We start from the raw sequence: 16,395 nt of genomic DNA, 5'->3' as shown, positions 1-16,395 counted from the left end.
TTTAATTAAGTCTAGTGGGCTTCTGGGTGTTTAAATTAGATTTTTTGTCAGTTGGAGTTTAAAACAGCCTTGGCTCAATTGAACATTCCATCAATGTAAGTCTATGGGACTTTTCCGAGTTTTGATCATCATTGTAGGAAAACCGAAAGTTCAATAGAAAAGATATAGCAACCCGAGTCAGAACAGTCTGAAGGTCTGAGCCAAGTTTGGTGGATGTAGCTTTAAACCTCTAGAAGGAAGCTCTAAGGCCACGTAAGCACTGCAGCTAAATTCAGCTGTCAGTTCACCTTTTAGTGCTTAATCCTGTTCTGTACACACACAGTTGAGTAATTTAAGGTAGTGACAACTGCATTTACAATTATTTTTTTTACAAAAATGGAACATCTATAGTGTTAATGACGTACAACGAGAGATATAAGAGACAACAGACAATATATTCTATTTACAGCATGGTAATTAGCATTGTTTGCTGGCTTTGACCACTCAAGGGTGAACATGTGGTTTTGAATCATTTTAGTCTCCATGTGTCTGAGGCTTAGACTGTAGCTGTTGAAGACCAAGAAATGTCTACAATCTTTGAATATTTGCAGAAATTATAACACAGGGATTTTTTGCATGGTGGGAATGTGCCATTTCTATCACTACTGGCTTTCTTCTACAAAGAAAAACTGACACTTGTTGTGTGTTTTCACTGTATTAGACATATTTTACAGTGTTTTTCTATATTCTTCTATGTTCTTGAACAATATATCTAGTCAGATCTGTAACATATTTTATTGTTTAGCCCAATTGCTGCCACATTAGCCTTCTACAAGAACTTCCATAGGTGAAAAGGTGAAATGTTTTCTGATTAAAAAAAAAAGGGGAGGGGTGGCTGAATGTACCCTCTTTCCAAAAAAGGATTTATTTACTTCAGTGTGTGTCATATGTCAAAGTAAGATATTAATAGACTAAAAATAATTAATTATAATACACAAGAACTTTGAAATGGAAGTTGTGACCAATGCATTTTTGAGCAATAAAGGTTTGACTTATTATTTCAACTTATTTCATCAGGTAGGATGTCTGTCAGTTTGTCCATACATTTCTTATAAAATGGGTCAAGAAAGCTCATCATATATCAAAATATATCAGGTTGCCCATGTATAGATTATGCTTAGTGTGCATGATCAACTTCTATAAAAGCCAAGAGGGTAGACCAGAAGAGATGCAGAGAAGAGAAGAGACCTCAGAAGTTCCATCAAGTGGTAAGAGCCTGTGCTGACTGTGACTGAAACGAATTTAACATCATCACTTATGCGTCTGCACTCAAAGTAATTGTGTTTTTTATTTATATTAATACATTGTAATGATTTTATTTATTTATTTTTTATCCACAGTTAAAAAAGTGAACATTTCATCTGGTCTCAAGAAAAAAAGGCAAGTGAGTTTATGATTCAGTGTGTGGATTAGGGTAGAGGAAAACAGTTGTTATAGTCTGTATTATAGACGAAAACTGGTGAAGCATGCTGTTTTTAAAAACCTATGTAATTTATTTACAAAGAAATGTGTTTAAAATGTATTAGTAAGATGAATTTAAGGAAGGGGTCCCATTGACCCTTTATTTTGGAGCCAGATATACCACCTATTGTATTCGCTTTTATTGTGTTGTATTGTATTCTGTTTTTCTTCTACCACTTGAGAGCCCATATAACCCCTTGTGGGAAAGTTATACAAATTTGGCCCAAATGCAGAGGACATTTGACACATTTATGTGCAGACTCAGTCTGAGGAAACAGAAAAAGAAGCAGGAAAGGGACAATTGATGATGCTATAATAGAGTAAAACATGAAATTGGTTCAAACTACAGAACTGATAGTCTGATTAAATTCAAACTTGGGATGCAGTGTTGCTATCATAATCCATCATGAGATTTGCATAAATATAAATCATTAGAAAAGTTAATACAATGAAACCAAATCTGTGACAGAAATTTCTTAATATTTGTCAGGAAATATTTGTCTGTTTCATACATACTCATAGCAGGAGGATGCACTCAGGCAGAGAGACCACAAGTGAGACTCATAGTCGGCAGTGAAAATCTCTGTATTTTCCTGAAACTTCATATATGCCACAATTCATATTGTACTGTATGTGCCATCCCCTGACACCAGCATTTCAATTTCATCACCAGAAAGACATATTCAATGGACATTTTTGCCATTAATGGGCCCCTTACCTGCTTCTTGGTTTCTATCTAAATGTTTATATTCATGTATGTATTCATGAGTAAGCCTACACTTAGGAATATGCCTCTTTCCTAACACAATTCATGTGTTTTATATTTTATGTGTTTTGCTTTTGTTGAATATTTATGAAATTTGAAATGGATAAATTGATATTTTCTCTCTTTAGTAAGCCGCCATCATGAGTACAGATGCGGAGATGGCCATTTATGGCAAAGCTGCCATTTACCTTCGTAAGCCTGAGAGGGAGAGAATGGAGGCTCAGGCCAAACCGTTTGATGCCAAGTCTGCCTGCTATGTGGCTGATGTCAAAGAGTTGTACCTCAAGGGAACAATCAAGAGCAAAGACGGTGGCAAAGTCACAGTTGTTTTGCTTGACACTAAGGAGGTAAATTTGAATTTCCATTTCATGTAGATGCTCATTAAATTACTTATTACATTGTTTTCTTTTATATCTAATATCTAATTTATCAAATTTATAGGAGAGAGTTGCTAAGGAAGAAGATGTCTACCCAATGAATCCTCCCAAGTATGACAAGATTGAGGACATGGCCATGATGACCCATCTCAATGAAGCCTCTGTGCTGTATAACCTCAAAGAGCGTTATGCTGCATGGATGATCTACGTAAATTCTGAAACGACATAAAAAGCATTTAAGTTCATTTTTTCTGTGTTGTTGGAATCTGACCATGTCTCTGCACATTTCAGACCTACTCTGGACTCTTCTGCGCAACTGTGAACCCCTACAAGTGGCTCCCAGTGTATGATTCAGAAGTGGTGTCTGCCTACAGAGGCAAAAAGCGTATGGAGGCCCCACCCCACATCTTCTCTGTCTCTGACAACGCATATCAGTTCATGCAGTGTGGTAAGACATTATGGAATTAAATTCTACAGAATTAATTAAGATGAAGTAGATGTTGCTGTTAATATAATAAATATTTACCTGATATTGTACAAATTTCAATCAACAGATAGAGAAAACCAGTCTGTCCTGATTACGTAAGTATTTTCATTTAATTTCAGACCATGACAAAAATTAAAAGTATAACATAGGCTAGATGGAAAATTTGTGGAGATATTTGCAAAATAGAATTTAAGATTGAACAAAGATTGAATATACTTTGAAAAGTCTACATGTTTTTCAAACTTTTGTCTTCTAATCTCCTATAAACCAGTGGAGAATCTGGTGCTGGAAAGACTGTGAACACGAAACGTGTCATCCAGTACTTTGCCACAGTTGCAGTGTCAGGTGTCAAGAAAGAGGCCAGTAAAATAAAGGTATGAGATACAATACTATGTCATATATAATATTTTAAAAGATGATGATTTACACTCATCTCACAAACTATACGATATGTGAATTTGTGAAATGCCTATAAATTGTGTTTAGTCATGAAATAGAAAAACAATTGAAAATAAACGAAAACCCTTCAAATCTCACAGGGCTCTCTTGAGGACCAGATCATTGCTGCCAACCCTCTGCTTGAGTCTTATGGTAATGCCAAGACTGTGAGAAATGACAACTCCTCTCGTTTTGTAAGTTAACCACTGTTTATTTACAGTACAGATGGTCAGTTGTGTGCAATTTTACTGTACAGAGTTTTCTATAAAGAGATTATAATAATTATTATTTATGTATTATACTATTATGATTTAAACAGGGTAAATTCATCAGAATTCATTTCGGCACCACTGGAAAACTGGCTAGTGCTGACATTGAGACATGTAGGTGGACATGATTTAATTGATCCATCCTGAACAGTTGTCTTTGTCTGTCACTCTTCAGATGATTGTGACTCAACTACATTCTCTCAACAGATCTGCTGGAGAAGTCTAGAGTGTCATTCCAGCTTCCAGATGAGAGAGGCTACCACATCTTCTTCCAGATGATGACCAACCATAAGCCTGAGATTATTGGTAGGTGCACATATTTCATTCATTCAATGTTTCAGATAATATTGTAAGATGCTCTTTCATAAATGCTGTGTATTTTACAGAAATGTCGCTCATCTCCACCAACCCCTATGACTTCCCCATGTGCAGTCAGGGTCAGATCACAGTGGCCAGCATTGATGATAAAGTTGAGCTGGATGCTACTGATGTGAGTCATTGCTATTTGAATATTGACATTCTATTTAAATATGGCAAATTATATATTTTATTATTCTCTGTAATTTACAGGATGCTATTGACATTCTTGGTTTCTCAAGTGAGGAGAAAATGTGCATCTACAAGTTCACTGGAGCGGTGCTTCATCATGGTAACATGAAGTTCAAGCAGAAGCAGCGTGAGGAGCAGGCTGAGCCTGATGGCACAGAGGGTGAGACTTGTGTTAATAAATATAATAAATCTTAAATCAATATCAATATTAAATCAAAAATCAATAAATCTTAAAATGAAAGGGAAAGAACCTAGTGCCTGATTTATTATAATTTTACATAAAAGACTCTATAGAGCAAAGATAAATTATTAAAAAATGTATTTAACAGAGGCTGACAAAATCGCCTACCTTCTGGGTTTGAACTCTGCTGAAATGCTGAAGGGTTTGTGCTACCCTAGAGTCAAGGTCGGAAATGAGTATGTGACCAAAGGCCAGACCGTACCACAGGTATAGTAATATTTCCAGCATGCCATGTGTTTAACCTAAAATTCTGGCTAATTATTGCAGAAGCAGAATAAAATATCCACTCTATTCTACTTACAGGTGTACAACTCTGTTAGCGCCTTGGCCAAATCTATCTATGAGAGGATGTTCTTGTGGATGGTCATTCGTATCAACCAGATGTTGGACACAAAACAACAAAGAAATTTCTACATTGGCGTACTGGATATTGCTGGCTTTGAGATCTTTGATGTAAGAATGATTCTTTTATCTCTTTTTATGTCAAAATGAATGACATTCAGAAGGTAGTAAATGTTTCTGTCGTTTTTTGCCCTCCAGTACAACAGCATGGAGCAGCTGTGTATCAACTTCACCAATGAGAAACTGCAACAGTTTTTCAACCACACCATGTTTGTGCTGGAGCAAGAGGAGTACAAGAAGGAGGGCATTGTTTGGGAGTTCATTGACTTCGGCATGGACTTGGCTTCTTGCATTGAGCTCATTGAGAAGGTTATCAATGGTTTATGAATTTATTAATTTCCATTGATCCTATTCTCCAAATCTCCAATTTTTGATAATAAACAACTTTTTTTTTTATAAACAGCCCATGGGTATATTCTCCATCCTTGAAGAGGAGTGCATGTTCCCCAAGGCTTCAGATGCTTCCTTCAAGAACAAGCTATATGATCAGCATCTTGGCAAGAACAAAGCTTTCGAGAAACCAAAGCCTGCCAAAGGCAAGGCTGAAGCCCACTTCTCTCTGGTTCACTACGCTGGAACTGTGGACTACAATGTCACTGGCTGGCTGGACAAGAACAAGGATCCATTGAATGATTCTGTTCTGCTGCTGTACCAGAAGTCTTCTGTCAAACTGCTGGCTACTCTCTACCCACCTGTTGTTGAGGGTAAAGAAAAAAAAAATCTATTTAACAAAACTTTGATTCAGTTTTGAACTTTCTTGCAGTTTTTGCATTTATACATGTTACTTTGTATTTTTATCTCAATAGATACTACTAAAAAGGGAGGCAAGAAGAAGGGTGGCTCCATGCAGACTGTGTCCTCCCAGTTCAGGGTATGTATAGAGATGACATCACAGTAATATTGCTATATTTTAGAAGAGAAAAAAAAAGACAAATACAAAGCATGCCAACCTTTTTCTATTCTCCACAGGAGAACTTGGGCAAACTCATGACCAACTTGAGGGCCACTCACCCTCACTTTGTGCGTTGCCTGATTCCTAATGAGTCCAAGACTCCAGGTAAAGTATATATATATAGACCCTTTCCAAAAAATTTGAATATCATGGAAAAGTTTATTTATTTCCATAATTCCATTCAAAACGTTAAACTTCCATAGATTATAGATTCAGGGCCCACAACTTAAACGATTTCAAGTATTTAGTTGTTTATTTGTATAAAATTTGGGCTTCCAGCTCATAAAACCCACTAAAACAAGATTTTAAAAAAAAATTATATTACATGAAATCACACAGTAATTACACAGTGATACCATGGTCATTGCACCAGGTTTTGGTTATTTTGGCAGTGTGGGCAGGTGCAAATCCTGCTGGAAAATCAAGGAAGCATGAAGTGCTCTGAAAATGTCCTGGTAGACGGCTGCGTCGACTCTGGATTTAATAAAGCACAGTGGACCAAAGTCCTCTTTTCTGATGAGAGCAAATTTTGCATCTCATTTGGAAACCAAGGTCCCAGAGTCTGGAGGAAGAATGGAGAGGCACACAATCCAAGATGCTTGAAGTCCAGTGTGACGTTTCCACAGTCTGTGTTGGTTTGGGGAGCCATGTCATCGGCTGGTGTTGGTCCACTGTGCTGTCCACTCAACGCAGCCGTCTACCAGGACATTTTCAGAGCACTTCATGCTTCCTTCAGCAGACGAGCTTTATGGAGATGCTGACTTCATTTTCCAGCAGGATTTGCACCTGCCCACACTGCCAAAATAACCAAAACCTGGTTCAATGACCATGGTATCACTGTGTAATTACTGTGTGATTTCATGAAATATTCTATTTTTTTTTTTTTTTTTTTTTTTATGAGCTGGAAGCCCAAATTATGTACAAATTAACAACTAAATACTTGAAATTGTTTAAGTTGTGGGCCCTGAAGTTTAACGTTTTGACTGGAATTATGGAAATAAATAAACTATTCCATGATATTCTAATTTTTTGGAAAGGGTCTGTATATATATATATATATATATATATATATATATATATATATATATATATATATATATATATATATATACATACTGTACATACATAAAACGTACAGATATTTTGGTTCTCAATACATATGATGAAGTTAATTTACCAAGTTCATGGTGTAAACTGTTCGTTTTAGGTCTCATGGAGAACTTCCTGGTTATCCACCAGCTGAGGTGTAACGGTGTTCTGGAGGGCATCAGAATCTGCACAAAGGGCTTCCCCAGCAGAATCCAATATGGTGACTTTAAGCAGAGGTAAATGGGACCACATGAAAACAACATTTCCAAGGAGGCTCCTAATTAAAAGATAAGAAGTATTTTGATACATTTTCCACAGATACAAGGTGCTGAATGCCGGTGTTATCCCAGATGGACAGTTTATGGATAACAAGAAGGCCAGTGAGAAACTCCTGGGATCCATCGACATTAATCATGACGACTACAGATTTGGACATACAAAGGTTCACTATTTAGCTTTACAAATTCCAAAGATTCAGTGATCATGGTCATTTAGCTTATACAGTTGAAATCAATATATTTTGATTTACTGTTTTACATAAATTCAGGTGTTCTTCAAAGCTGGTCTTTTGGGTGTTCTTGAGGAGATGCGTGATGAGAAACTGGCTGCTCTGGTCACAATGACTCAGGCTCTCTGCCGTGGCTACCTGATGAGGAGGGAGTATGTGAAAATGACGGAGAGGAGGTGATTACTGTCATGAGTAAAGATGACATCAATGATAACTGTGCAAACTTAATGATGATTATGCCATTTAATGATGAATTATTCACAGGGAGTCGATTTACACCATCCAATACAACATCCGTTCATTCATGAATGTCAAACACTGGCCATGGATGAAGGTTTATTACAAGATTAAGCCTCTGCTTCAGAGTGCAGAGACTGAGAAGGAGCTGGCAAACATGAAAGAGGACTATACAAAATGCAAAGAGGCTTTGGTTAAGGCTGAAGCCAAAAAGAAGGAGCTTGAAGAGAAGATGGTAGCACTGTTGCAAGAGAAAAATGATCTGCAGCTGCAAGTAGCATCTGTGAGTATATTTTATAATTAACAGAATTTTGGCTACATTAAAAATGAGCAAGGTTGTTTCCAATGAAATAACAATCTATTTTACTAACAGGAATCTGAGGGTCTCTCAGATGCTGAGGAGAGGTGTGAGGGTCTGATTAAAAGCAAAATCCAGCTTGAAGCTAAACTCAAAGAGACAACTGAGAGACTGGAGGATGAGGAAGAAATCAATGCTGAACTGACAGCCAAGAAGAGGAAACTGGAGGACGAGTGCTCTGAGCTGAAGAAAGACATTGATGACTTGGAGCTCACCTTGGCTAAAGTGGAGAAGGAGAAACATGCCACTGAGAATAAGGTTAGAGATTGAGTTGGTTTAAGATTAAATTTAATCTCTGTTTTATATATTGATATAGAATATGAATTGTAATATTTAAGCTTATTTGGAACAAAAAATCCTACAGGTCAAGAACTTGACTGAGGAAATGGCAGCTCAGGATGAGAGCATTGCTAAGGTTACGAAGGAGAAGAAAGCCCTCCAAGAGGCACATCAGCAGACACTGGATGATCTTCAGGCCGAGGAGGACAAAGTCAACACCCTGACCAAATCCAAGACAAAGCTTGAGCAGCAAGTTGATGATGTGAGTTGATTATGTAAATTAGTTACATGAATTCATCAAATCAACTGTTTTCTGCTGTGAACATATTTTATATATCATTGTCCTGTAGCTTGAGGGTTCCCTTGAACAAGAGAAGAAGCTCCGCATGGACCTGGAGAGAACCAAGAGAAAGCTTGAAGGAGACCTGAAATTATCCCAAGAGTCCGTCATGGACCTGGAGAATGACAAGCAGCAATCTGATGAGAAAATAAAAAAGTAATTAAAGCAGGAAATCTTTGAAAACATTGACAATTTTTATTGTTGTGTTATATATTTTTTTTTACAACTCCTTATTGTTGAACAGGAAAGACTTTGAAATAAGTCAGCTGCTCAGCAAGATTGAAGATGAACAATCTCTAGGTGCTCAACTCCAGAAGAAAATCAAGGAGCTTCAGGTATTTTGAGATTTTTCAAACATTACATCATTATGATCAAATACAGATAACCAAAAATCTAATTAACTACTTACCACCATAGGCCCGCATTGAGGAACTGGAGGAAGAGATCGAGGCTGAGCGCGCTGCTCGTGCCAAGGTTGAGAAGCAGAGAGCTGATCTCTCCAGGGAACTTGAGGAGATCAGTGAGAGGCTTGAGGAGGCTGGAGGAGCCACTTCTGCTCAGATCGAGATGAATAAGAAGCGTGAAGCTGAATTCCAGAAGCTGCGTCGTGATCTTGAAGAGTCCACCCTCCAGCATGAAGCTACTGCTGGTGCCCTCCGCAAGAAGCAGGCAGACAGTGTGGCCGAGCTGGGAGAGCAAATTGACAACCTGCAGCGTGTCAAGCAGAAGCTTGAGAAAGAGAAGAGCGAATTCAAAATGGAGATTGATGATCTTTCCAGCAACATGGAAGCTGTTGCTAAAGCAAAGGTTGGGAAATATTCTAAAGAATATATGTGACCCATGCTGGCAAAAATGAGTCAGAATAGGCATGTGCTAATTATGAGCTACAGGCAAATGTAAATTTTGGTCGGATTTCATTTTCATTCACAAAAAATGGTTCATTAAGCCCTCTTCTAGCCATCCCAGTGCTCCAAATAGTAATGAAACATCTAAAATGATCTTTATTTTTATTTTTTCTGAGAGGTGTACCTTCCTAAATCTTTCCTTTTTTTTAATAATCCATGAAAAATTGCCATTTTTCTTTACTCGCTTCTCAACGACTGCACAAGTTTTAATATTCATAGTGAATTCTCGATGGCGTAAGCCTAAATCAATGGAATATGATTTTTAAACTCATGCTGATGTAAACAAAACGATCTTACTCGCACTGACTGACAGATCAACACAAAGCGCAAACCTTATCTGTTATGCCTGAACGTTTGGTTAACTGTTGGGGAAAAACATCTGAGATGTAACATTATATTAGATACGTGCATTACAATAGGTCTCAATATACAGGCTGCTGTCTCATTAATGTTAATCAAACAATTGTGGTATCATGAAAAAAAAAAATTATATATATTTTTCCTATAGATATTTGGTTTTGATTTGGTGTGTGCCACATTTGGTGGTATTACCAGGGATTTTAAGGTATGGTTGTAAGGTGATTTTGTTTTGGATCCTTCAGAAAACTTAAACTAGATTTTTCTCAAAATATACTTTGCTGACTCTATTGACTTCAAATAGGTGTAGCACAGTCCTTTTTTGTCTGATTCCAACAAATCATACATCATCATACATGAATGTTTTTTGATAACAATAAAAGTAAATAACAATAACTCATTTTTGAAAATGTGCTCATTGTGACTCATTTTGCCAGCACAGTCTTGAAGTTCTTTCAAATATCTAATGACTTTTGTATTTGCAGGGCAATCTTGAGAAGATGTGCCGAACACTTGAGGACCAACTTAGTGAAATTAAGTCCAAGAATGACGAGAACATTCGTCAGTTAAATGATCTCAGTACTCAAAGTGCAAGATTTCAAACTGAAAATGGTAACTCATGAACAAATTAATATTATATCAAAAGCAATTAATGTCAATAATTAACAATAATTATCAACAATAATCAATAATAATCATCAACAATAATTAATCAAAAATAATAGTGTATGAAGATTATTCAGCTGTAAACTTCTGACTGTAACACTGATAAAATCTTACATCCATTTGTTTTTAAATAAACTGATAGAGACATAGAAAAATCTGACACAGTGAATCTAAATCTATACAGGTGAGTTTGGCCGTCAGCTGGAGGAGAAGGAGGCTCTGGTTTCTCAGCTCACCAGAGGCAAACAAGCTTTCACTCAGCAAATTGAGGAGCTTAAGAGGCATATTGAAGAGGAGGTTAAGGTAATACAGCATAATCAATTCATGAATTACTTTACTGTAGAGACAATAATACAATAATATTATGTGACTGTCCCTTAGGCTAAGAACGCACTGGCCCATGCTGTGCAATCAGCCCGTCATGACTGTGACCTGCTCCGTGAGCAGTTTGAGGAAGAGCAGGAGGCAAAGGCTGAGCTGCAGCGGGGAATGTCAAAGGCCAACAGTGAGGTTGCTCAGTGGAGAACCAAATATGAAACTGATGCCATCCAGCGCACAGAGGAGCTTGAAGAGTCCAAGTATGTATATTATTGTATAATACTCCTAACTCTCACAGCTATTTTATAGATTCGAATTCAAAATAATGTGTATTACTTAACAGGAAGAAGCTGGCTCAGCGTCTGCAAGAGGCAGAGGAACAAGTTGAGGCCGTGAACTCCAAATGTGCATCTCTGGAGAAGACCAAACAGAGACTCCAGGGTGAGGTGGAGGACCTCATGATCGATGTGGAGAGAGCCAATGGTTTGGCTGCCAACCTTGACAAGAAGCAGAGGAACTTCGACAAGGTAAACAGTTTTAGTCATATTATATTCTCTTTGTAAAGTATTGCTGGAATGGGCTTTGTTCAACATTTTTTAAACAAACTCTATCCTAAAATATCTCCACCAAAGGTCCTGGCAGAATGGAAGCAGAAATATGAGGAAGGTCAGGCCGAGCTGGAAGGTGCCCAGAAAGAGGCTCGTTCACTCAGCACTGAACTGTTCAAGATGAAGAACTCCTATGAGGAGAGCCTGGATCAGCTGGAGACCCTCAAGAGAGAGAACAAGAATCTGCAGCGTAAGAATGAAGCCATTCAATTAGAAAAAAAAACTTAAAGGGATTGTTCACCCAAATTCTTTTTGAAAATTATTTTACTAATTACTGACCCTCATGTCGTTCCAAACTCGTGAGACTTTTGTTCATATTCGGAACACAAATTAAGATCTTTTTTATGAAATCTGAGAGCTCAATTCATATGGATTAGTTTTATGATCTCTTTATAACCTTTTTGAACTGTCAAAGAATCAATTGTGTAGCTGTCTATGGAGGGACAGAAAGCTTTCAAATTTCATCAAAAAGATCTTGATTTGTGTTCCAAAGATGAACAAAAGTCTTACAGGTTGGTAATGACATGAGAGTGAGTAATTCATTAATGATAACATTTTAATTGTTGGGTCAACTATCCCTTTGAATGTTCTAATTCTCAGTGAGCATTAAAAAGTAAGCACATATTATTAATGAATGTGCATTATGATACATATGTTTTTCTCTTTATAGAGGAAATTTCAGATCTGACAGAGCAGATAGGTGAGACTGGTAAGAGCATCCATGAGCTGGAAAAGGCCAAGAAGACAGTGGAGACTGAGAAGTCAGAGATTCAGACCGCCCTGGAAGAGGCTGAAGTGAGTATCTGGAGATCAGATTATTGCTAGAACCATCATACAGTGTTGTATTCATCAATACACTGTGTGTATTTTCATTCTTATATTTAAATGTTGTTTTATTTTTCATAGGGTACACTGGAGCATGAGGAGTCCAAGATTCTTCGTGTCCAGCTTGAGCTAAACCAGATCAAGGGAGAGGTTGACAGGAAGCTTGCAGAGAAGGATGAGGAGATGGAGCAGATCAAGAGGAACAGCCAGAGAGTCATTGAATCCATGCAGGGCACTCTGGACTCTGAAGTCAGGAGCAGGAATGATGCCCTGAGAATCAAGAAGAAGATGGAGGGAGACCTTAATGAGATGGAGATTCAGCTGAGTCACGCCAATCGCCAGGCTGCTGAGGCCCAGAAACAGCTCAGGAACGTTCAGGGACAACTCAAGGTATGCATAGGAATTCTTCTTTTTGACTTTGGGATGTATTCATTTTTTTTTAATATAATCTAACATATGGTAAGTACAGCCTAGCAGAAATCACGTCGAAGGCTCATTCTACAGCTATTGTTATGTTCAGGATGCCCAACTGCACCTTGATGATGCCCAGAGAGGACAGGAAGACATGAAGGAGCAAGTGGCCATGGTGGAGCGCAGAAACACTCTGATGCAGTCTGAGATTGAGGAGCTGAGAGCTGCTCTGGAGCAGACAGAGAGAGGCCGCAAAGTGGCTGAACAAGAGCTGGTGGATATCAGTGAGCGTGTTGGGCTGCTGCACTCTCAGGTAAGGGCATATTGTTTCCCTGAAATTAAGGGAATTGAGAGCATCATTCAAAATGTTCAAACTGTTGCTTTCCATTTTGTAGAACACAAGTCTCCTGAACACCAAGAAGAAGCTTGAGGCTGACCTTGTTCATGTCCAGAGTGAAGTTGATGACACTGTACAGGAAGCCAGAAATGCAGAGGAGAAGGCCAAGAAGGCCATCACTGATGTGAGAAAGAGTAGCTGCCAAATGTTTCATAAGACGCTTACATACATTTTACGGAAAAAATGTGGACTTAATGACTTTCTGTATTAATGCAAAAGGCTGCAATGATGGCAGAAGAGCTGAAGAAGGAGCAGGACACCAGCTCTCACCTTGAGAGGATGAAGAAGAATCTGGAAGTCACAGTGAAGGACCTGCAGCACCGTCTGGATGAGGCTGAGAATCTGGCCATGAAAGGAGGAAAGAAACAACTCCAGAAGTTGGAGTCCAGAGTAAGCCTCTTTATAGTTATGATATGGGCAAGGTGAAGTATGTTATATTATGATTTGTTTGAATAAAAATAATATGTTCTTTAGGTCCGTGAGCTTGAGGCTGAAGTTGAAGCTGAGCAGAGACGTGGAGCTGATGCTGTTAAAGGTGTCCGCAAATATGAGAGGAGAGTCAAAGAGCTCACTTATCAGGTATGACCATATTCCTCACAAGTTTGTTTGGACAAAAGAGTCTGTATAATAGTGTACTGACAATGCCTATTTTTAGTAAAGGATCAATGCTTAATTTTGTAAATGCATATTTTTTGAAGACTGACGAGGACAAGAAGAACATCACCAGACTCCAGGATTTGGTTGACAAACTGCAGCTGAAGGTCAAAGTCTACAAGAGGCAGTCTGAAGAGGCGGTATGTAAATCTAATAGAACATTTTGACACTGTAATTATTTATATTGGAATTCTAATTTGATGAAACGTGATACATGAACCATATATATATATATATATATATATATATATATATATATATATATATATATATATATATATATATATAAACTTTAGGAGGAGCAAGGCAATGTTCACCTGTCCAAGTTGAGGAAGGTGCAGCATGAGCTTGAGGAGGCTGAGGAGCGTGCTGACATTTCTGAGTCTCAGGTCAACAAGCTCAGAGTTAAGAGCCGTGATTCTGGAAAGGTTAGACTAAGTAGATTATTTTTTTTATTTTTTATTTTTTTAACTTGTTTATCCAAATACATGAACTACCTCTTAGAAAAAGTAGTGGAACTGTAATAATGGCATTTTGCTGATGTTACATATCCTGTATGACATTTGCACATCTGTATTCTCTTCATTATGTAAAGTGAAGAACATTTTTGTTAATAAGACTAATGTTTAACTCTTCCTTCTTTCCCAGGTCAAAGAAGAATGAATCTTTAACAATTGAAAGGAGCATTTACTGAAGTCATATAATATGAATGTTTCATGTAAAAGTACCTTTCTTAATAAACCTGTTTATTTCAGCAAATAATTAGCCTTTGTGTGATTTTTCAACAAGATACACTATTACAACACTAATATCTGATCTGTATGATTACATTAAACCTTTTTATTCACATCACAAGAGTGCTGAGTATCAAGAGTGTCTTGAATCCAAATTTGAACTTTTAAAGGTTCCATAAAAGTTCAAAAGGTTTCATAGATTTTAATTCTCAGGTTTACTGAATGCATTCGCTCAAACATTTCTGCTATAAAGTTTCCACCCTGGACTGATGTCATTGACTATTGCAATATTCTGTGAATTAGCCTTCCAGTTAGCACAATTAAGCAGATGATCCAGAGATCTAAAGTAAATAGTAAATAGTAAATATAATACCTGGAAAAAACTATATAACGTACAGTATAAGATTTATCATTTTCATTAAACTATATTATATTATATTATATTATATTATATATTTATTATAATTATTATATTTAATATAATAAAAAAATATTTTTTTAAATTTATAATATACCGTAAAACTTCAAATAATAGCCGAGTCCCAAATAGACACCTGTCTCTTTTACACTCCTGGTGTGGCTACAGGTTTGGATAAATAAAGGCAGGTCTCAAACAGAGGCCCAGTCTGTTTTTTAGTTTCGGGTTGTAAATCATACTGACATTCTATATAATATAAAAGCCATTGAGACTAATTTAAACTAATCAACTCATCTATCTATCTACTTCAAACTATTTTAAACTTCAAACTACTTTAAACTTCAAACTAAATTAAACTTTAAACTAATTTAAACTTCAAACTACTAAATTTACTTCATTTAAACTTATAAACTCTAAACTCATACACTTATAAACTAATTAACTTATAAACTCATGAATTCATAGACTTATGAACTCTTAAACTCATAAATTAATAAACTCTGAACTCTTAAACTCATTTAAACTTGTAAATTCTAAACTCATTTAAACTTATAAACTCTAAACTTGTTTAAACTTATAAACTCAAAACTCAAAAACTCATACACTTATAAACTCTAAAGTCATAAACTCTGTGTGTGTGTGTCTGAGTGTGAGCGAGTTCAAAAGTTCTTCCAGCTCCCAAGCAACTCCATAGCAACCAAACTTGAGTACCCTAGCAACCGTTTTGCAAGACCTATATCTCTGTTTCAGAACATCGTATAGAGATGAGGTTTGGCTCTTTTGACTCATGCTAGCAAACAGCACTTCCAACATGCTACACATGCTAGCAGTGCATAGCTACATGCTAATAGCGATCAGTTAAGTGTTAAAGGAGACATATCATGCTTTTAAATTGTTCCTTTTTACATATAAATCATACATTTGTAGTCTATATAAAGCGGAACTGCAATGCTTGGGTCTGAATTCCTCATTATTATAGCTCCACAGGCCCCTTTTCTACCCCTTTTCTGAGGTGCGTCTCAATCAACCCGTTTTGGTGCGGTCTCTTTAAATACAACAGAGACACTTCATACCCCGCCCCTCTACAGGTTGCAGAGGTTCAACTCCACCCCGTTCAGCCATTTTTGTAGTTTGATAGCAGAGATACGCTTATCTAGCGGCACAGAAACTTTTTATTCACACGTTATTAACAAAATGTCAACAACGGAAGACTTGTCCATCCAGCCTTACATGTTCGAGCCAGAGTCAGAGCCGGAGCGAGATGAAAATGAAGACGACGAATCTGCAGAACAACGTCTTCATATGGATGT

General features: G+C 37.2%; 1 protein-coding gene across 1 annotated transcript; it reads left to right on the top strand.

Annotated features, from left to right (window-relative positions):
* The first annotated feature begins 1,405 nt into the window (after positions 1-1,405).
* LOC308691047 (myosin heavy chain, fast skeletal muscle-like) lies at positions 1,406-14,689 on the top strand. The gene is made up of 40 exons (XM_081365901.1): positions 1,406-1,423; positions 2,395-2,613; positions 2,708-2,851; positions 2,935-3,091; positions 3,198-3,225; positions 3,402-3,504; positions 3,670-3,762; positions 3,888-3,951; positions 4,045-4,143; positions 4,224-4,327; positions 4,408-4,546; positions 4,716-4,834; positions 4,931-5,080; positions 5,168-5,338; positions 5,433-5,733; positions 5,836-5,900; positions 5,999-6,086; positions 7,189-7,306; positions 7,389-7,512; positions 7,618-7,754; positions 7,843-8,098; positions 8,189-8,431; positions 8,538-8,714; positions 8,803-8,948; positions 9,037-9,127; positions 9,210-9,599; positions 10,540-10,666; positions 10,905-11,023; positions 11,102-11,298; positions 11,382-11,565; positions 11,671-11,836; positions 12,317-12,441; positions 12,553-12,861; positions 12,992-13,195; positions 13,278-13,403; positions 13,499-13,669; positions 13,754-13,858; positions 13,978-14,073; positions 14,230-14,361; positions 14,582-14,689. Exons 2-40 carry the CDS (start codon positions 2,407-2,409, stop codon positions 14,594-14,596), a joined length of 5,790 nt encoding a protein of 1,929 aa, XP_081222027.1. The 5' UTR covers positions 1,406-1,423; positions 2,395-2,406; the 3' UTR covers positions 14,597-14,689.
* Positions 14,690-16,395: the final 1,706 nt, after the last annotated feature.

This window comes from Scardinius erythrophthalmus (genome assembly GCF_964197995.2).
Source record: "Scardinius erythrophthalmus genome assembly, chromosome: 5".
NCBI classification, from domain to species: domain Eukaryota; kingdom Metazoa; phylum Chordata; class Actinopteri; order Cypriniformes; family Leuciscidae; genus Scardinius; species Scardinius erythrophthalmus.
This window is presented reverse-complemented; position numbering and strand designations above follow the sequence as displayed.

Excerpts from the sequence above, each read along its gene's own strand:
- LOC308691047 (XM_081365901.1), top strand. The coding sequence starts at position 2,407 with ATGAGTACAGATGCGGAGATGGCCATTTATGGCAAAGCTGCCATTTAC. Across the intron at positions 3,092-3,197 it reads ATATCAGTTCATGCAGTGTG|ATAGAGAAAACCAGTCTGTC; the intron begins GTAAGACATTAT and ends TTCAATCAACAG. Across the intron at positions 8,099-8,188 it reads TGCAGCTGCAAGTAGCATCT|GAATCTGAGGGTCTCTCAGA; the intron begins GTGAGTATATTT and ends TTTTACTAACAG.